Genomic DNA, 21,612 nt, shown 5'->3' on the forward strand with positions numbered 1-21,612 from the left:
TTATGAGGAGATTTAAATTATAAAATTTATATTTGTTATTATCTAACATCATTTCAAAAGATAATCACATTTTTTACTGAATAAATTCATGTTGAATAGAATTTGTAATATTGAATAGAATTTGTAAATATTGATTAGAATTTGTAATGTAGTACATTATATACTATTGATCATCTTTATTTCTGTTCAATGTTAAATGAAAAATATTTTTGATCTCTTCAATAATATACTGGCCCAATTTGACCCATAATTCCATACAAATTTATCTATATAAGTTGCGGTGTTAATTAATAATTTATATCAATGAATGTTGGAGTGAATTATTAAATTTATTTTATATAATTGTCATAATGGAAAAAAATCTATGCATATGTATTTATAAGGCAATAATATTTTCATTGTATGAAAACAAGGTAACCCTTTTTTTGTTAAGCAAAATTTAGGCAGTTTGTTCAGATAAAATGGTAGATAAATTTAAATTATTCAGGTATGATTTAATTATTTTAAATTTTAATTATTTAGATTATTTTTTTCAATTATGGTCAATCAAATACTGTTATAAAACAAAAGCATATCCTACGGAGTTTCTACAAAATCTTTTTAATCGTGAAAAATATTAAAAATTTTCCAAGGAATTTCGGATTATGTTATAGCTCATCATCATGACGATGGTTGCCACATTTTGCGAGTTAACTACATGGAAAAGTTCCATTTGGTAAATTTATCGTATCCTTTAATTTAACTGAAATACTAACATAACATATTAATTAAAATTTAATTTTAAAAGTGAGTTAAGGACGTTGAAACATATTTACTAACATTTATTAAATAGCATATTAAAATCGCTTAAATTAATGACTGAATGTAATGAAGTAGAAAACGAAGAAAGAAAAATAATTTTATTGAAATTCGAAGTAATTTTTTAAATTGCTCCATATACCAATAACCATGTGTCATTTCTCTGTGTTAGGATATCAAAAACCCTTTCTTTCATCTCTCAATTAAATATTCCTATGAAAATCACCTTTTCCTGTTAAATCAATACTTGAAGACTGAAAATGGGAAATATAAATTCGAATATTACAGGTAAGCGAAAAAATAGTTTTAGTTTTGTCTCTTTCTGTTCTGTGACACGTATTTCGTACACTCATTATTTTTACTTAGCAACATATCACGCTACTTTTGTCGATATGAATCTATGACTATATCTTTGACGATATGTATCTATATAACAAGTTCTTCCTTTTCTAAGATTGTTTTGAGCATTTCCATCGTTTTCCATGATCTTAGGGAAAATCAATCAATGGTATGTACTTATTCTCTGAACGAAATAGACAATTCTCAATAGGCAATCTTGTAAATAATCTATAGTAACTTGTAGTAACTTATTGAGAGCAAAATAAATTTATTATGATAATCTCACAATGACAGGACCTGCAACTCAGTATTACGATGAGACTCTATATTCTTTTGTTTTGACCATATTACTGTGTAACATAATAACTGTTATTGTAAGATTTCAATAACATAGAGCAACATATTACACTGCCAGGACATCAATTAATGTTTTTCTCACTTCTGACTGAGTTAAGAATTCTTACAATCAATATATCTCTTACCAAAAGAATATATGTTTATGGTTATTTCGAAAATACCCTAAGCATCTGTCCTAGGCCACATTTTTGAAATCTTTATTCAATGTTTTACGTCACGATTTCTCACCTGCTCTCCACATCATCAGGAATTGTTATGTTCTGGTATTTTGTATCAAAATAGGGCGCTTCGGTAAAATTTTGGTAAAACTGCCAAGAATATGCTGATTCAGTTGCTGAAGACGCACATCCCGAAATACTTCTTGGTAAAGTCACGATTTTATGCTCGGACATGTAGTTTCCGAAACCTATCCAGCAGTTAAACGCAAACCCAACTATAAAACCTAAAACTGCTCCCTGAAATTAAAAGGTAGATCTTAGTACAATCTTGAAATATGCAGTTCACTCACGCAAAATAAGCTGCAATTTTCTCCGTTGCCGGGTCTTTATTAACCCTTATCGTGGCAAGATTGGGTTTTTTTTTTGAAGAAAAGCAAAAAAAAAATGTATATAGGTAGCTTATTTTATATTATATATATATATATATATATATATGTTACAGTGAAAACCCGAAATCAATCAAAACGCGAATTAACTAGGGAAAACGCGTTTTAACTGACAGCGCTAGGGAGAACGCGAATTCACTAGGGAAAACGCGTTCTAACTGGCAGCGCGCGAGGGAAAACCCGAATTACAGCGCTAAGGAATACGGATTTTCTCTAGTTATTTACGATTTTGTCGAGGTAAAACAGTGCGAATCTAGATTCATTGTTCGTGAAATTTTCAAAACAAAGTGCAGTTTTATTCTTGTTGGAAAGTGTTTGTGCTGGTTGATTTATATACGATGAGTGAAGATATTGTTAACGCTTTTTTTGGGCTAAAAAGTGAAAAAAAAAAATAGATTTCTTGAACAATTACGTTACAGAAAAAGATTAATTTGAGTGTGATTACACGTGATGAATACAAAACTCTTTTCTCTGAGGTTAAAGAAGCAAAATCTGCCGTTAGCAAGACTTCTGTTCAGTACTGAAAATTAAAAAGGTTTGACATTCTTGAAATCAGTGGAGTAAAAAAAGTTGATTTCTTCAAATGAGCCCATCAAATATTATTTACCAGTTGAAGAAATTTTTGATGTCATCGAAAGTGAACATGGCCATAGGACATGGTGGTAGAGACAGACTTAAAATTGAAACTTCAAGAAAATATGCTAATATAATTACTGAAATGACACAAATTTTTTTATCAATGTATGAAACATGTCAACAGAAAATAAAATATGAAAAGGAAATGTTTTGTTTCCAAACCTATCATTCACTCAGAAATGAATAGTCGCTGCCAAGTGGATTTGATTAACATGCAATCTCAGGCAGATAATGAATTTAGGTTTATTATGGTTTACCAGGACTATTTAATAAAATGTGTGTTACTGCGACCACTTCAAAGTGGAAAAGGTTGCGGTGAAGTACTTGATATATTTTTGATATTTTGGGCTCCTTGCATACTGAAATCTGATAATGGAAAAGAGTTTGTAAATTCAGTTATAGAGCAGTTACGTACGTATTGGCCAGAATTGCAGAATGTTCATGGGAGACCTCGTCACAGCCAGTCGCAGTGTTCGATTGAGAGGGCCAACCAAGAAATAGAAAATATGTTAGCTTCATGGATCAAGGATAATAAAACTACAAAGTGGTCCTATGGTTTTCGTTTTGTCCAGTTCATGAAAAACAGAGCTCTACATTCAGGAATTAAATAATCACCATACAAAGCTATGTTTGGGATTGAACCAAGGGTTGGAATGACAACTTCAACTTTGCCATCAGATATTATAAAAACTATCGAAGACGAGGATGAGCTTCAAAAAATTTTCGAGGATATGAATGCAGAAGAACAAGAAACTGAGCAAGCATAATCAGGGGAGCACTGCTTACTAAGAAGTCGATCAATATTTTTCTAATTAGAGAGGAAGCCAAAGAAAATTTAATAAAGCAAGCCAAATGAATAAAAAAGATCACCGATACAACACATCATATATTGATATTGGAGATAATGCTCTTGTTCCCGTTCCAGATGTTGATAGAGCAAAAGCTAATTTTCGAAATATCATCTGTGTAGTGCTTGAAAAATAAAGATGGCCTGTACAAAATTGGTTCTGAACAAACTGTATTCTAGGTAAGAAATGACATTTAAACTTAAGTAGTTTAGTATTTATTCTATAAATATAATTTATTCAATTTATATTAACTTTAAATTATTTTATAAGTATTTATACAGTAGATTATATCTATTCATTGTGCAAGTTTGATATAAAAGGTTAACATATTCCCTGATTTTTAGATCTGAATTCGATGAATCTCAGCAAATTTTCTTGACTAAAGAACAAATACCGAATCAGGAAATATCTCTGCGAACCGCAGAAAGAAAAATAAGTATAGGAACTGGGCAAGGGTTAGTCCACTGTTCTTGTAAAAAAACACTGTTCTTCAAAGAGATGTTTATGTATGAAAAATGATTCTCTTTGCAATTGTGTCACAGTAGTTTGCCTTGTCGAAATAATCTGTAATAACGGTACTGCTTTAAAGAATATCCGAAGAAAATATTTTTTGTTCAATGATAGGGTTTTTCCTCAAATACTATTTTACTAAGTATAATTTAATATAATAATTTTGGATGGATGCAAATAATTTTGTCCCACAAATCAGTCAAAACATGAATAAAATGGTTATATCTAGCGCTGTTAGTGAGAAAACGCATTTTTCCTTGTTAATTCGGGTTCTCTCTGGCGATGTCAGTTAGAACGCGTTTTCACTAGTTAATTCGCGTTTTGACTGATTGCGGGTTTTCACTGTAACATATATATATATATATATATATATATATATATTATATTTTTTATATTTTATATATATTTTTATTTTATAGTGGTTGTATATTTGTATAAAGTTTTATGTATGGTATACTATACAAAATGAACATAAGGGTTAAGAGAATCAATCACAGAAATTCATAAAATTGATCCGAAATCTTTTTAATTTTATTTTAAACTAACCGCCTTTAGAGACTACTATTTTAACCATCTGGTTCAACGAGAATACTGATTATGTTTAATTCTCTTTGGAAAACTAGATATTTATGATTTTTCCGACATCGTACTTTCAAGCCTCGAAGGCAGAAAGAAAACACATTATTTAAATACGTTTACATTAGTCTGCGAATTTTATACAGGAGACTTTTTACTCGAGTCAAATCTTTTGTATCGGAATGCCATTAAAAACATAACAGGCCTGATAAACTATTTCTAATGACGTGTGATCATTAGCAGTACTTTAACATTGTTTCTTATGAAAATCAAGAAAATAATTACATGATTAAATATTTGATGAAACAATAAAAAATAAAACTTAATTAAAACTATGAAACGTGCTTTGAAAAATATGGAAAAAAGTATTTTTAAAAAATCGTCAAAATTAAAGTAAAAAATTGTATTCTATAAATAGAAAGCACTTTTTAAATCGGTGTCTTTAAAGAGGCAAGATTCATTAAATTTTTAATACTGTATTCATATTTTTCTGCATTAATACCTTTGGAAACTATTGTGGAAAAATATCAACATCTAATTTAATTTCTTGTTAGTAAAAAATTCAAAAAATGGCTTTCATATACACACTTTACATCCTCTAAATTATAGACGTGACAAATATTAATTAAATATTTCAGTTTGTGGAACGCCAACAAACATACAGACTTACAAGCATCTCCTTTATTATTTTTCTTTAAATTATTTTTAGAAGACGAAATATACATGCTTATTTTTAATCTAATGAAATTGTCATTTCTTTTAGGATTTATCTCCGTTAATAATGTGAAAATTTCCAAAACTTTCATTTCTTTACCTTTTCAACAAACTTTTATTTCTTCCTTTTTAAGTAATAATTATGTTAATAAAGTATGGTACATAATGCATGACTTTCTTTTTTTAAAATCAGGTTTCTAGAAAAATGAATCGATACAAAATAATATCAATATTGTAAATGATCATCTGATGTAGCGACAAATAATATCCAAATATTGAACATAATAGTAACAAGTGTTAAACAAAAAAGAAATCAATCTTCCCTTCCAACATACTGAATAAAATTAGTATTCAAAAGATTATTAATCAAAAAGCATTCACTGAAATCTTATCTCCCAAAATCAACATACTGAGTAAAACTGATACAATAAGTAGTCATCTGATATAGCAGCATGCGATGCACAGGATAACGCATTGTGCACAGATATGGGATCTGAAAAGAAAAAATGTGCTCTTCTCTGACGACGATTTGAATATATATAGTCAAATTTTATAATTCAAAAATCAATTGCAAAGAGCTCTTAGGCATACAGAGTACTGTCGATACTATAGGCAGTCGTCTGATATAAGAATACATTGTACATAATTATGGAATAGAAATGGAAAATTACATATATTTTTCACTTAAGATGAATAAAAAATAAACAAAATTTTATTATTCGAAAAACATTTGCAAAGAGCTCTTAGGCATACAGAGTACTGTCGATACTATAGGCAGTCGTCTGATATAAGAATACATTGTACATAATTATGGAATAGAAATGGAAAATTACATATATTTTTCACTTAAGATGAATAAAAAATAAACAAAATTTTATTATTCGAAAAACATTTGCAAAAAAACTACGAAATCTTTTTTTGTTATTACAATAAATTCTTACATGCTCATTACCTGTTGTTGTAAACATTGCTAGCAAATAAATACCAATGAATGCTCCATCATAAATACCGTTTATAACATAAGCCGCTTCAAAAATTCCTCGAAATTGGGAGACGAAAACGATGAGAAGTATGCTGAGACATCCAAATGCAATAGCTACATTGAAAGAAAAATAGTCAATATAGAAACATTTTCTCAAATATTTTCTGTCGTGTTTAAACGATGTTACTTTTTAATAAGATCCCATGCATTATCTGTAAGTGCAATGCTCATTTCATAGATAAAACATTTAGCGTTATAACATGAACCTTCTAAAACCCGATGTCATCATATTGGCTACTCCGTCCCGATTAATTAAGACATTCAGATTGATTGGTTAGAACGAAGCGACAGCAAGCGGAGGTTGAGTCCTAAGGGTCATCACCGGCCACGGTACAACCCTTCGAAAGAGAAGTACATCCGGTCATCGATAGGAGATATTCCCATCATTTCTGTACCCGCCAGGATGGCGAGAACCAACCACCATACCGGAAGCTTCTCATTTCTATTTCGTGGTAAAACCCCATGTAACATTAACATTAAATTTTAAACAGGCTTTTCTGATCCGCCCTGAGGCACACGGAAAATTCTGAATGACCGGACCTCCAAAACAGCAATACTGGAGGGACCTGTGGTTGAGTCCAAAAGGTCATCACCGGCCACTATACAATCCTTCCCGAGGGAAATACGCCCCGTATTAATGGAAGGAGACAAACTCCCAACTTTATCTGTACCCACAAGAGTGGCGAAAACCAATCTCCTTGCCAGAAACTTCTCATCCTCACTTACGAGGTGCCCTCTCCCATGGGACTATTCTAACAATAATCAATAGCGCAACAACGCAGGGAGGTAATTATAAATTATAAGTAAAAGATCAAGAATATTTACATCTGTTTTCTGTTAGTTACAGCAAACAAGCTTTAATGCTTTTCCTTAATTTGCTCGCAAAAATTCCATAACATTGTTTTCTTTGTTTTTGTCTTAGTCATGTAGCTAAGAGAAACGAGAACATATTTTACAATAGCACATTTTTTTTTTTACACACTGTCTTGATATTTAATACAGATAAGAAAATTTAATGTCAAAACTTTATACAAAATTTCATACGTTTTCCATCTCCATTTGGGAGTTTTGTGTTCATTTGGATGGTCAAAACTCTAACATACACCCTTGATGCCACTAGCATTAAAAATTATTTCACTAATTGTTGGGAGAAAGAAGTGCGCGGGACAAAATTATATAAAAATATATATTATGTGACAGATTCTGTTAAAAATTCAAAGAAATCTCCTGCTTTGTTGGGAAGGAATCTTGTAATTTGTCTGATTCTCTTTTGCCTTTTGTGGAACGGGAGGCCTCAACCCTAGACACACGCACAGGACGGAGCGTACGCGAAAGGAATCATCCCACTGGACAGGGGTTTTGAGTCGCCAAGCGTAACTTTTAAAAAAATCACAAAAAATAAAGTTTAAGTCCTAACGCTATCATTTTTGCTACCTTTTTAGATTATTAGTTAATTCATAATACCAGCACATCTTTCCTCTGAAAAATAACGTTTTCTGGTCTTTATAAACCAAAACCAAGTTTTTCCGTAATAAAAAGGAAGTGCGCTAAATGTATCCGAAAGCTACGCGAAATACAACAGAACTGACGGTAAAGACCAAAAGGACTTGTTACACTTACACAGTAATAACGAAAAAAGAAGAAAGGAATTCGGTGGGAGATAAAAAATGCGAACGATTCTATCAAGTGAACAGTTACACAGCCCAGCTCTGTTTATTTACATAACACTGACCCCTCCCCCTCGCAACAGCTGATGAGTAAAATACCAATGTGAGGCTGAATATGAGCAAACTGAAGGTCAGGATACTAAAACTGTATTTATTTCAAAAGTAATAAACACAGGGTGCCATCTAGTGGCGTTTAAAAATTGCTCCAATTTAAAATGCACATATGCATCACTGTCCATAGAGTTAGACTTCTAGAAATGCACGGGTGGTAGGCCCGGCTGTGAGAGGCGTTCATAGGTGATGCATATCTGAATTCCCCTCGAGGAAGGGATATGTAATAATGACACTATACTCACCCAAAAGTTTAGCAATGATATTCATCCATTTGGAAGTAAATTGTGAGCATTTGCAGTACGGTTTCATAAAATCTTCCACTGTCACAACCGCCATGGTGTTCAGAGCAGAAGAAACGGAACTGAGGGCTCCGCTGAAAATACCGGAAATGCAGAGGCCAGGCAAGAAAAGAATACCGCCAAACATCTTGAGGATAGTATATGGTAAAATCTAAGGAAACAAACAATAAAATTTCATTGAAATGACAGCATTGTTGCAATTCCTTTATAATCTACACCACGCATTGATATAACATGTTCGTATCAATCGAATCAAATGACATACTCCAATATTGTGAAAATTTCTCTTATATTTCCTCCAGACTCTAGTATATGTAAATTTTTTTCTAGCTTTTATTTAAAATTCTTATTTCATATTGATTTTGCAGGTTAGTAGTATAGAGATGATGGCTCTCATATAAAAAGTACCTTTCACTAGATGATGGCTCTCATATAAAAAGTACCTTTCACTAGATGATGGCTCTCATATAAAAAGTACCTTTCACTAGATGATGGCTCTCATATAAAAAGTACCTTTCACTAAATGATGGCTCTCATATAAAAACTTTTTATATGAAAACCATCATCTCTATACTACTAAAAGAGCGAGCAATGTTTTCTGCAAGGTTATAAATTTTATTCCCACTCAAAAAAAAGAGGCACAGAGTGATAATTGTTGAACGATTTTTATTGTATATATAAGAAAGAAATATATGTATAAAGAAAGGATATGAATACAAATTATTTTCATTTCATTCGAAAAAGCAGTGCAAACAATTAATACAATATTAAGTAAGACAAAACAACAACTTGAATCATATATATATGTACATGCAAAAATAGTATAAAAATTGATTACATTAAAAAATAAAATGTTCTTGGTATTTATTAATAATATCTTATGGAAGATCTTATATTGGTTCGCATTTGCGTTATAGACTGAGAAAACCATGAAAAAACTCAGTCCAACCAGTCGATCTGAGTAAACATTTGATTCACTTACAAAGCATGTGAAATAAAATTGAACTAAGAGACAATTTTCCCCTTAACAGAAGGTAGCTATTAAATGCTTAATAGTTTTTCAAAAAAAAAATTTTTTTTGAAGAACATAAAAATAAACGAAAATTATACTACCATTATTCTTCAAGCAAGGAATAGTGACCAAAGCATTTTCCGGTCACACCATCCTCATTCAAAAATATTTTATCGTAAAACGGAGATAAAGAAATTTTGTTTGATATGGTTGTAGAAAGAATATGTGATTTTGACTGTATAGAATATTGCTCGTGACGATGAATCGTTTCATTAAGTAAAGAGGTTTTAAAATGTTCATGTGTTATGTTTCTTAAACAACTCTGTTTTACATCTTTTGCCTTTTTCGTTTCAGTATTTTCACATTTGTAGCTGTACATTTTGCATCGTAAACCGATAAATTCTGAAATAGGTTTAGATTTCGTTTCGTCTTTTAAAAACCCTAACTTATTTTGGTTCTCCGAATTAAAAAATTCACTTGAAGATGGATAGTTGCTTAGATCCATGATATCAAAAAATTCGTTTTTAAAATCTTTGTAAACATTATTTGTAAATATTTGCATGAATAGAGAATCAGTATCTGTGTATAAGAGTTTGCAATTTTCTTTATAATATTTTTTGAACTTAGAGTAGTATAAAGTATACATGTGTAATTTAGCTAGCTCAAGCACGCAAAATCCTACATAAATTGGTTTGTCGAGAACTAGATTAATTTTTTTCATCTTAAAGACAGCGAAGTCTTCGTTTATGCTCTCAAAGTATTCAAGTAAAGGACTTGCTAAATGCTTTCTACATTCAGCGGGTGTAAGAGCAGTCTTTAAGTTAATTCTTTTTCTGACGTTTTGGCATGTTTTGCCGAAAAAAGCATTATTCATTTTTTTAAAGAAAGATTTTTCAAACTCGCTTTTGGCTTGTTGGCGTTTTTCATTATTAAAATTTATATAGCTTCGCAACCAGTCTGATTGTGAAAAAGCCAAGATCCGATAAATTTTTTTTAAAGACATCCCATGCTTTAAATAGTATTTTAAGTTCCTGTAGTGTAAAATGTAGCGTTTCTTTGGATAAAAATTTGGTGTTAACTTTTTACACTCGGTGAATGGAATATTTTTTTCAGACAATATTTTTTTTTGATAATCTGATAACATTTGTTTATTTATATTTAAGTGTTCTGCTGCTAAGGGAAAATCATGGAAATCATGAGCTGATTTATCATATAGTAAATCTACCTCTAATAAATATCCCGTTTCTGAGTATCGAGATACATTTGCTAAATCAAAAACAGCTATTTCTTCAGGTGAAAGCCAACGAAAATCCCCCACAGGTAGATATTCAGACATGCAATGTCCGTAAAGATTGTTAACATCTAAATTCACAATATAATTTGTAGGTTCATCGGGGTTATAACAAGAAAGATATGGATTATTTGCCTGGGCATATCTTTGACCGAGAAAGCAAATTCCACCTCTCATTTGAGTCTCAAGTAAGACATAGTCTTCTACATTCGATAACAATTTTAATTCCTGACCTGTGAATTTTAAACCAGAATGCCACGTTAAATCAGCAATAGTTAGGAAATAAGCAGGGTCCAAATGATAGTGCATCATGCTTGTTTGTCGAAACGATTGAAATACTTCAGCTAAAAGAATTGTATCTGTATTTTGATACAATTCAAGGTAATCTTGAAAATTTTTACAATGAAATTCTTGGTAAACCCTCAGTGCGTGTTTGTATTCTTTTTTTGTTATGTTCGAATTCGTCAAAATGTTAAAAAAGGCTTCGTGAGGTGGAAATGTCTTTTGTTTTAAAATATCTTTTGATGAAAAATAGCTATAAGGAAAAAATCCTTTTTGTTTGAGTAAGTTTCTATTTGTTTTATTTTGGAAAAAAGAATCAAAAATGTCAAACCGATGTTCAGAAATTTTCAAAATTTCTACAAGAGAAGATAAGGAAGAATCAAGAAATGCGTACGAATCAATAAATTTAATGTAATTATCGAGAGTGAAACTAGTAAATTTTTGACTATTCGTCGGAATTATATCAATCTGATGCGCGAATTCTGGAGACATATGTTTTAACAATAAGTGGGAATCGTACCCCTTAAGGTTGTGAATGACTACAGGAATGAAATTACTTCTTTTTAAATTTAAATTGCATGAATTGTGACAGAAACCTCTAAATATGCCTAAAACATGGCAATGATCTCTGACAATACGATCACTCGGTTCAAATTTTAACTTGCATATGTAACATGTGCTAGGCTTTCCCGTTGGTATATTTTCCTCGATCATTGGTTTATTGCATGATAGTCTTTTAAATAAAGATTTTGCTAATTTTTTTATTGTTTTTAAAAATATTTGTACTGGATTTTCTCCGCAATAGAATTTGTGATATATTATTTCATTTTTTATATTAATTGCTATTAATGCGAAACTGATTGGTTCGTGATGCTCTAGGTTGGCTGAAAAACTCTGAGATGTATTTGGTAAAACAGTAGATATATTTTTCGTTATGCATTCAAAATCCGCATACAAAATAAAAGGATGGAACAACATTTTGTAAATGCTAGTAAATTTTACAGTGTTTATTTTAGGCGGTGATAGTTTTTGGGGGGCATTTTGGCAACACACTCGCTTACGATCTACAAGACTATTTCGCCTCTGAAATCCAATCAGGCATCGCGAGCAATAATGATGAATCCCTTTTTTGGAGTTTAATAAACGATTTAGATTTTTAATTAAGAAGTAATGCTCTTTATACAGAAGTAAATTTATTTCCGAACCCAACTTTTTATTACTGATATATATGAGGAAAACTTCTTTGTCATAAGTAAAAATATTTATCTTTAAGCTGTTGATACTTTCAAAATGCTTTATGTTAGAGAGTTTCATGGGGAAGGTTACATTTTTCAATTTTAAGTATTTTAGTTTATTTTGGTAACTGCTTGGAGCATTAGAATTTTTTTCAGGAGGAAAGAGATGAGCTAAGCAAATATATATGAAGCATTTGTGATCATCGCAACGTATATTTAGAAGAGTTCTTTTTTTTTTTAAACAGTCAGGTAATTTTATATTACCGCAACCTCCCCGCGGTTCTCTGTACTGTCCGATATTAACATCTAAAAAGTTAATTTTATTAATAACCCAACCACTACCGTTTTGGATATATGTTTCAATGGAATTGAATATTTTCTGAAAACAGCTTTTAACTTTACTTTTTACTTGGTTATATGATATTATGCGTTCAGCAAATGAACAGAAGTAAGCGTTTTGCAGTAAATTGTCAGGATGAGTATCTTTAATAAATTCAATGCTTATGCATATTAAAAGACGGAAAGGTAGGTTTTGCTCTAATAAGAGTAAGTAAATGTTTTCTCGAATTTCGTTATATAAGTTGTAGGGATCAGAGTGTATCGGAGAGTGTCGGTAAGCTGAAATATAACCTCTAAAACTTGATTCTATTCTATTAAACGACATTCTAAGAAGATGAATATAGGGAAAATTGTCAAGTTAGTTCAATTTTTTTACAAAATTTTCATTTAACTCGTGAATGTCAATTTTTCTTTATATGTTCTGCAAACACATTTATAGCTTTTTTTAAAGCTCCCAATTGGTCAAGATTCATGTTGAATCTGTTCTTTGTTTCATCTCCAACATTCTTTTGGAAAGCAAGATAATAGGACTTTCTGTATTCCTTGATGCTGATGTTAATCCCTTTTCCTAGGTAAGCGCATATTGGGGGTATGAGCTTTTTCTCTTCTGTCGGATCAGAAAAATTATACTCGAAATTCTTTGCTCTTTTGGTGGACTCCTCTTTTTTCTCATCGTTTGATTTTCTTTTAGCTATCAGAAAAGGGATAATATTTTGAAATTAAATCTAAAGATACAAAATGTAAAATGATTTTACATTTTACTGTCATGTTTTTTCTTTGGGAATTTAAAAATCTAAAGTCTAAATTGACTTATAAAATCAAATCTAATTTACCGCTTGTATGCTTTTCCTTGGAAGGAAGGGGAAATAACTGCTCGCCGTCTGAATCGCTATCAGTTAAGCCTATTAGGAAGTGTGAAAACTTAACGTTATTTTTAAAAAATTATGTTACACATGCTTAGCAATCTAAAAAGAATATGAAAATGCAATCACTTACTGACGCTCGCTTTGTGACTGTCCATGATAGCTGAGTAGTACTTAGATACACGCACTCTGAGGAAGACGGAGACAGAGATGAAGATGAAGTCTTCAACAAGATCGGTAGTATATGTACAAAGGCTGATGTAGCTTATATTTATACCCCTGTTTATGTAAGTGGCAATGGAATAATTGTTTATTATCTGTAGAATTTCCCAGGAACGCCTTGTTCTCCCTGAACTGGTGACCTTAAAGTAATTTTAAAATAACTTTATGTGCATTTTCCTACCTTAACCCACTTTCACCACCTTGAGAATAAAACAACGTAATTTTACGGTGATATAGGATATTACAAAAAACATATTGATGTAGCGAAGCAAAATAAGACAGACGCAATTATACAGTTAAATTATATTTTTATTCAGGGATTGTTAAAATATTACATCGAGTGGTGCAATCAGTTTCTTCGTGTTGCTTATGCATGTAGAACATCGATTCATTGATGATGTTACATTAAATGACAGTTAGTGCTGCTTAGTATTACAATTTTATATAGAGTTTACAATGCTGAGCTATTCTCAGTATCTTAGCTGTATAGTTTAGTATTTACATTTATTTTCTCTGAAGTTGTCAACAATTCCATTGCAGATCTTTGAATCATGAGTAATTGATTCGCCGAAGTTCGCTTTGTATTACGTTTTACAATCAAATGTCTGTCGATAATTCATAGCAGAACCGTTATGGAGTTCTCTGACAATATCATTGTTGTTGAGAACCTTGAAATAGGCAATCTTCAATCTGCAGTCTGAATCGACTGTATCCATTTGATAGGAGTTCGCAGCTTGAACACAGGATATCATATTTTCGTAAAGGGAATCGGTGGAGCAATGAATCATATAAGCTGATCCAGTACGCTTCAAGTACATAAAGCCATATCTCAGTTCGGAAGTCATCGTTTCTGCTGAATCAGTTGAAGCACAATGAGAATTCCACAGTTAGTGTATCTCTTTTATATGCTCTGTATGAAAAGTGACCTCCAAAAAAATATGTTAAATTTATATAGAGAGCTTATAGAGAGAGCATATATAATTATATTCTGTTGAAACATGTCTAAAGACGTCTATTTCTGAAATCACGAGCTTCACAAATTTGATTTGAATATGGAGAAAAGCAGCAATTTTGTAAACGAAATTTGCTAGCTACAAATTTTTTAATAAACTTCTCGTTATTTTCAATTTTATTAGAATCTAGAGGTGACAAAGTTTGCTTTCTCACAAAATTGTACAAGAAATGAAGGCAAAAATGACCACAAGTATACGACACTAAGCTTTGATATCTACATTTGTTCCAAGCAAATTTTGCAGCGTTATTTTCTATGAACTTTAAAATATATTTGTTATTCGGCACAGAAGCATAACTACAAAAATAGTAACATTTATTATTCCGAAATGCTATTGCAACCCAATGACTTCCCGGTTTTGTTTTAGGATCTAAATTTACAATAAAACATGAATAACTATCTATTGTCTTAGGCAATTCATCTGAAGCGTATACGCCTCCAAATTTAGAACGTAGACGGAAGTCGCTGCATGCAAGTCTGCACAAAGTTGTGCTATCCATTTTCAAAAATCTGAAAAAATACTGCGACTTTTGTCGATTTCTATAGTATTTCGATACTCTGAAAAAACTATTAAATTTACAGTTTCAGATAATGCTTTGCTGAATTTTATATCAATAGTTAAATTACCATTGCGTGAAATACTTTCGTGCATTCCGTCCGCGTTGAGATCGGGCGTCAAATCTACAGCGAACAGCGTATACCCATCTTTATATTCAGTGTAACTTATATTAATGTCTTGATCTTTATGATATCTACCCAAATCAGTAAATAGACTCATATAACATCTGCTGTAACTGTTAGAATTATCAAATTTTGGTTGAAAGGGCTTTGACGGAATCATACGATTGCCATCTAATATACAAAGATATGATAAATCATAATGCTTGAAATTGAATGGATTTTTTGAAAAATCCCCATTAAATGCAGCATTAGATACCATACCCATTATAAGTCGTGTCGGTAATTGTCCAATGAACGCATTAGGGATAGTTATTGATTGCATTCCTGAAGAAAGTGTGAATGATTTCACTTCTGTTCTGCGAATAGGCATTTTTATAACTCCCTTGCTTAAAGCTAATTCATGGGCAATCACGACTGAGGGAGCGACTTTAATTTTCCTAACAAATAATGATGCATGATATATAACTACTTTAAAATCTTGCGTGGCTGACATCAGAGCAAAAGAATCCTTATTTCTTTCTAATTTGATCCGAAGATTCACCGAATTTATAAGACATTTGCTCTGATTGCCTAGATCGAAATGTAATGGACCTATCATATCTATAAGTTTACTATCTTTGCAGATGTTATATCTAGTTTGGTAACCGGAATTTGCATTATCACCAACATTAGCTAGTTCTACTGATTCATGCTTAGAAGCAGCGTCTTTGTAGAAAAGACCCGATGTTAGCATTGATTCTTGAACAGCTCGAGGTGAAAGCAAAGCATCGAAAATACATCTATATGCGTAGTTAGCTTGCGAAGAAACCTGCTTGTCATTTAATGTAACTGAACATTCAGAAAATAGCGTATTAAGGAGATAATTGATAGGAGCCACTTGATCAGGCGTTCCAATTACTGCTCCATTTCTCTTTTTAATTTTCACTTGTAGATGCAGGAGTGTATGGGATAAGTCCAGATAATGTTCACCACTTCCGCTTACGTAAAATTCAATTGGCGTCTTTTCATTCAGAGATGCAACAGGAAAAATCTCAGTGAATGAGCTGTCTTCTGTTGATAATTGTACAGGATTCACGTTAAAAAGGTCTAATTCACTCTGCAAGCAAGCACACGCTCGGGAATCCATTATGAAAATATGTCTGCTTTCTTTAATTTCTTTCGGCTCCGCTTGACACGTTGCGAATGATTTTTCTTCTGGAATTTCTTTCTTTTTATACCCGAACCGCTCTGAATTTTATGAATAATGTCGTCTTTTATTTGTTTTGATGTTTCGCGAAATCGCGATCTTGCCGAGTCTTTAAGAGATGAACCTGAAGCAACATCTGACATTACTTTTGAACCTGCGCTTAGAACGTGTTTTCCTAAATACTTTCCAGCTTTCAGTGCTATGGGAGAAATAAATCGAAATAAATTTGAAAACATTCCATATCCTCTTTGGTGGCCAACACCCTGAAAATATGGTCCACCGCCAGCCTGCACTTGCGAGCAGTAATAATCTTCACAAGCTTTTTGATCCAAATGCATTCTCTTTCACGATCGGATTTAAAATGATTCATCACAAAATAAGTAATAGTTTTATAGTGTTCTGCGACGGAAGGAGAGAACCAAGAGTGATTTCCCACTGGTAAAAATTATACCATCTCCAGAGCTACTTCTCAATTCGATTTCTATGCAATCGATATAATTTTTGCGCAAAGGAAAATACAGCGGTCTTTGATAATTTATTACTATTTGGTCTTCTTTTTTCGACATAACAGGAATAATACGGAGTAAAGGAGCAATTGTATCCCCTACAAAGTGCGATTCTATGATATCACTATAGACATAAATTTCGGTGATTCCTCCATCTAACTCCAATTGATAGTCAGATATATGAGTTCCGCCATTTAATGTGGATTCTTTGAAACCTAAAAGATCTCTTAATCCTTCTTGTAAAGTCAGAGTTGAATTTTCTGGTATATGAATTTTGATCTTATTGTTCGCTAAATGATTAAAAGCAAGGTGTTTAAAAGATCCAAACAACTGCTCTGAGTTTTTATAAAATCCGACTTGTAGTTCCATATCCTCTGTTTTTTTTAATTTTCACAGGAATTGTTGGTTTATCCGTAATGCTCACGCGGAAGTATTCGTTCATAGGAGGCCTTTCAATTTTTTGCAAAACATGTAACGTTCTACCCGTTAAAACAATATCTTTCGTCATGCCCAACATTCGCATAAACAACGGGGCATATAATAACCTAAACTCGAGTTCAACATTCTTTTGAACCGTTATTTCTACTTTATCTTCTTTAAAGTCGAATATAAAATCCGCTGCACCTCCTATACCGGTCTGCATTAGATTATGATTTATATGCTGAAAGAGTTCGTGATGTATGTTGTCCATATCAGTATACTTATGATTAAACCTGGTGGCGCGAATTATAAAATGCCTTTTCATATTTCGAGCGATAATTTTGAAAATATTGTCTTTGTTTGTCTTTGATGGTTTTCTGTACATAAAACTTTCCGATGTTTTTATAACTCTATCCTCTCTAGGTAAGTTTAACATAGTTAACAATCTTGGTGAATCAGCAGCTGTCAAGTGTAGTTCATAATTCGGAGCAATAAGTATATTCATATTCTTGTGATCCAGTTCGAAAGAGACGAAATGTCCACATATTGCTTCAATACTTTGGTTAATGTTATCGATTATATCCTCATCAGAAGTTCCCTGTTCAATTTTTATTCTGATTGAGTATTCCAGAAAATCCTTTTCCACCAATTTTGTTTCCTCGTAAGTTATCAAATATTTATTATTATGATTTCCGATGTTGAACCAGGTTCGAGGAACGAATATTTCTGATAAACCAACTTCCCATTCACCAGTTAGTATTATTGGACGAGATAATTTCGTTCTGAATGATGCTTGCGTATTTTTTGGAAAGTAATCCATGCTAGAGTTGCTGGGAAGCGTAATGTAAAAATCGTTCACTTCATCCATGCTGCTTTTACCCACGAGTTGAACCGATTATCAAAGCCTTTCCACTTCACGTAATATTCTTTCTTCGTACCTTTGCCCTTTTTTTTAAGCACCTTTTCTATATGCCAATAATCCTCAGGGCGTTTCAATATTTTCTGGAGTTCTTCTGCGTAAAATCGTCCTTTTATAGCTTCTGATTTAAGGTCTTGAAGCTCGAATGTAGTTGGATAAGAGGGATATACTTTTGACACCATAAACACCTCATCGCTCCACCCTGGTAAATATCCTCGTCTGAACGATTTATTCGCTTTCGATATTCTTACTAAATCTCCCTTATTCAAAATCACTCGCGAGTTCTTCAATGTGTAACCATATAATTTTTTGAAGATATGTGGTTCAAAATCACGAGTGACTTTTGAAGGTGCCATGCCAATGCTGCGATGTTGACTGTCATTATACGACTTCACTAGTGACTGTAGCACATCATCATACCTATAAGATTTTCTATATGTGAATACCCTGAACATTTTGTTTTTTAAAGTTCTGTTGAACCTCTCAATAACACTAGCTTTATGATCACCTTCAGCTGAATAGTGGTTAATGCTGTACCTCTTAAACAATGACTGAAGTTGCGTATTGTAAAATTCCTTGCCCTTATCGATTTGAATGTGTTTAGGCTTAACCTGCTGTAACAATTTTTCAAAGGCATTTTTTACAGCCACAGAAGTTTTGCTTTTAAGAGGTATAACATAGGCATACTTCGAAAATACATCAATTACGGTGAGTAAATACTTAAACCCATTATTATGTTCTGCTAAATGCTGTAAATCCACAAGATCGCATTGCCATAAATCATTTATACCATATGAAAGCGTCGACATCCGAGAAAATTTATACCGAACTGGTTTATGTAACGAATAAGTATCTTGGGTCATTAACCAGCGTTTAGCTTTCTCATATGGAACTTTAGAGATTGCTGATAGTTTCTTTATTCCGCCAAATGATGCAGGATTTGCGAAATCGTAATATGCTGCTTCTAATATTCTTTCCATTTTCTTTTCGAGTTTTGCTTCTTCTTCTTTGCTTTTGAATCTGGAGATTTCAGATTAATTTCGTTTTGGATCTCGCCTGCGTCTGTGTCAAACCCGAAATTTTCTACTAGCATCTGGTTGCCAATCCAACGTGTTGGTATTTTTATCTCTTTAATACCCCTCCAAAACACTGAAAAACCATGTGGTTCATAACCTTTCTTTACATTTCTCATTAAATATGAAAATAAGTCAATAACGTTTGTGTTTTTAACGATTTCGTTATCTTTCATCAATTCACCATATTCATTCCAAGCATAGCTGCGTGTATTCAATTTTTCAGCAATAGGCGAAATAAATTTTTGGAAGTTCGCAGGAACTGAAAGTATGATATCACGTAATATAGGATCTTCCACTGAGTTACTTTTAGGCGATTCTTGAACTTGTTCCTTAGAGTCTTCAATAGTTACACGTATCGGTGGTTTAGGCACATTTATAGCATGCTGATATTTTAAAAGCAGTTGGCTCAACAGTTTTGCTTTTGCATCATCCGAATAGTTTGACTCATGAAGAAGGTTTAATATTTGGTTTTCAATACCATGTACTCCGGTATCTGATGTTTTCGAAAAGTTAGTTGCTGCTAAATCTTCAGGAACGAGAGCCATTCTCCGAGACATTGCTGCGAATATTAAATTCAGCTTCCTATTGCTTTTCCGGCAAGGCCTACTAACGCAGATAGAACTGCGGAAAGAATGAGGGGTAGGAAGCCTCCCGTTTGGTTAATTAATTCTTTTCTCTTTTTTTCTAAAGATAATTTTTTATTAACAATTTTTCTTATGGCCGTTTTATATTTACGTAATTTCTTTACGCTCACCGATAAATTACCACCTAAGACGTTTACACAAATTTCGCATAAGCAATGTAACTGACTTTTGTTAGCAGTCTGTATTATTGCTCTTTTTTGTGCTGGAGATGCGCTGAGTAGTAGTTTCAGTAAGTGATAATGCTTCTTTATATTCTTCATTTTATCGGTAAATATATCCAATAAAATCCATTGGAATCAGGGAACACGCTCTCTCTGAGCCTAAATTTTTCATCCGTTCTCGGGTGTAGGTCCACCAACAAATAGTTAAAATTGCCTTGCGTGCTCTTTTTGTAAGCATCCATAAAATATGCTGCCTTATTTCCGTATACTTGTCTTGCGAAACACTGGATTTGTCCCACGTCACGATTGTTTTTAAATAATATTACATATTGTGCATTCAGACTTATGTCTCGCATCACTTTATTTCGGGGAAATAGATTCTGCAAAATCAGAATCACACTGATTCTAGAATGGTGTGCTGTAATAGTGAACAATTCCGCATAATCTTGGCAAAGTTGATCCATCTGATCATCAAATACATATAGATTTCCGCTTTCGACTTTTTCTGGAAAACCTTGAACAAATTTCATTTCTTTTTCTTTAGCAAACCATGGCTGAAAAACTTTATAGCACCAGATAATATTTTTAAATTCAAAATCATATGCTTTATGTGCAATCATTTGTCGCACCAATGAGGTTTTACCCGACTGCGATGCTCCTACACATAGTAAACACGAAGGATGTTTCAATTTGAACATTGTTCACATACTTTCTGAAATTCCTTCTGAGTCATTTGAACTCCTAAAAAGCTTGCTGATAAATATGTTGAATTTACGTTAAAAAAATATCGTATGTCATGAATATTTGCACCCTGTTTTAAACATTCATGATAAAATAATTTCCTTCCTATATGTATCGAACGAAAGCACGTTTTATTATTAATTTTAATTTCGTTGTCAGTCGTCTCAAGGTGGTTTGATATTATAAAAATTAATTCTGCTGTAGCTAGAATTATTAAAACAAGCAAGCTCAACTTTTTTCCATCCATTTCCCGTGTATACTGAGTGACTAAATGACGATTTCGATCGATAAATTTCTTTATATTCTTTTTTTCTTCAGATGTCCCCCATTATAAACAAATGCTTTTTTTTTCACCTAGGAAAAAAAAAAATGGAACGCGCATTTCCTCTTCTTCGCAAACTTGTACTTAACCTTTCCTCCCGACCTGAATACATCCCCGCTTTAACGGATCATTTTCTACCGTGATTTCAATGGTACCAAGGTTCGTATCTGCATACTCTCTTCTCAGCAAACTTCAT

General features: G+C 32.4%; 2 protein-coding genes across 6 annotated transcripts in view; both read right to left on the reverse strand.

Annotated features, from left to right (window-relative positions):
- Window positions 1-21,612, reverse strand: part of LOC129965093 (putative sodium-dependent multivitamin transporter) — a 58,752-nt gene that overhangs the window by 6,999 nt on the left and 30,141 nt on the right. For 2 of the 4 annotated variants that reach the window (XM_056079155.1, XM_056079154.1), the window contains 4 exons: window positions 8,448-8,655; window positions 6,335-6,478; window positions 5,793-5,875; window positions 1,723-1,949 (listed from right to left, as the gene is read on the reverse strand). In XM_056079155.1, the coding sequence (XP_055935130.1) occupies window positions 1,723-1,949; window positions 5,793-5,875; window positions 6,335-6,478; window positions 8,448-8,655 (662 nt within the window). Of the gene's footprint in view, window positions 1-1,722; window positions 1,950-5,792; window positions 5,876-6,323; window positions 6,479-8,447; window positions 8,656-21,612 lie in introns of all 4 variants that reach the window. The other 2 variants (XM_056079156.1, XM_056079157.1) reach the window with 2 other exon arrangements.
- Window positions 12,891-14,062, reverse strand: LOC129965140 (uncharacterized). 2 transcript variants are annotated; one of them, XM_056079158.1, is made up of 3 exons: window positions 13,660-14,056; window positions 13,497-13,565; window positions 12,891-13,354 (listed from the first exon to the last, which is right to left on the reverse strand). In XM_056079158.1, exons 1-3 carry the CDS (start codon window positions 13,682-13,684, stop codon window positions 13,065-13,067), a joined length of 384 nt encoding a protein of 127 aa, XP_055935133.1. In that variant the 5' UTR covers window positions 13,685-14,056; the 3' UTR covers window positions 12,891-13,064. The 2 variants fall into 2 exon arrangements, with proteins under 2 accessions (XP_055935133.1, XP_055935134.1); XM_056079159.1 differs by lacking the exon at window positions 13,497-13,565 and having other exon boundaries at window positions 13,660-14,062.

This window comes from Argiope bruennichi, chromosome 1, assembly GCF_947563725.1.
Source record: "Argiope bruennichi chromosome 1, qqArgBrue1.1, whole genome shotgun sequence".
NCBI lineage: Eukaryota > Metazoa > Arthropoda > Arachnida > Araneae > Araneidae > Argiope > Argiope bruennichi.

Bases quoted from the DNA above. Each gene is read 5' to 3' on its own strand.
- LOC129965140 (XM_056079158.1), bottom strand. From the start codon at position 13,684: ATGGACAGTCACAAAGCGAGCGTCA. The intron at 13,566-13,659 runs GTAAGTGATTGC...ACTTCCTAATAG, and splicing joins CAGTCACAAAGCGAGCGTCA to GCTTAACTGATAGCGATTCA. The intron at 13,355-13,496 runs GTAAATTAGATT...CTTTTCTGATAG, and splicing joins CAAGGAAAAGCATACAAGCG to CTAAAAGAAAATCAAACGAT.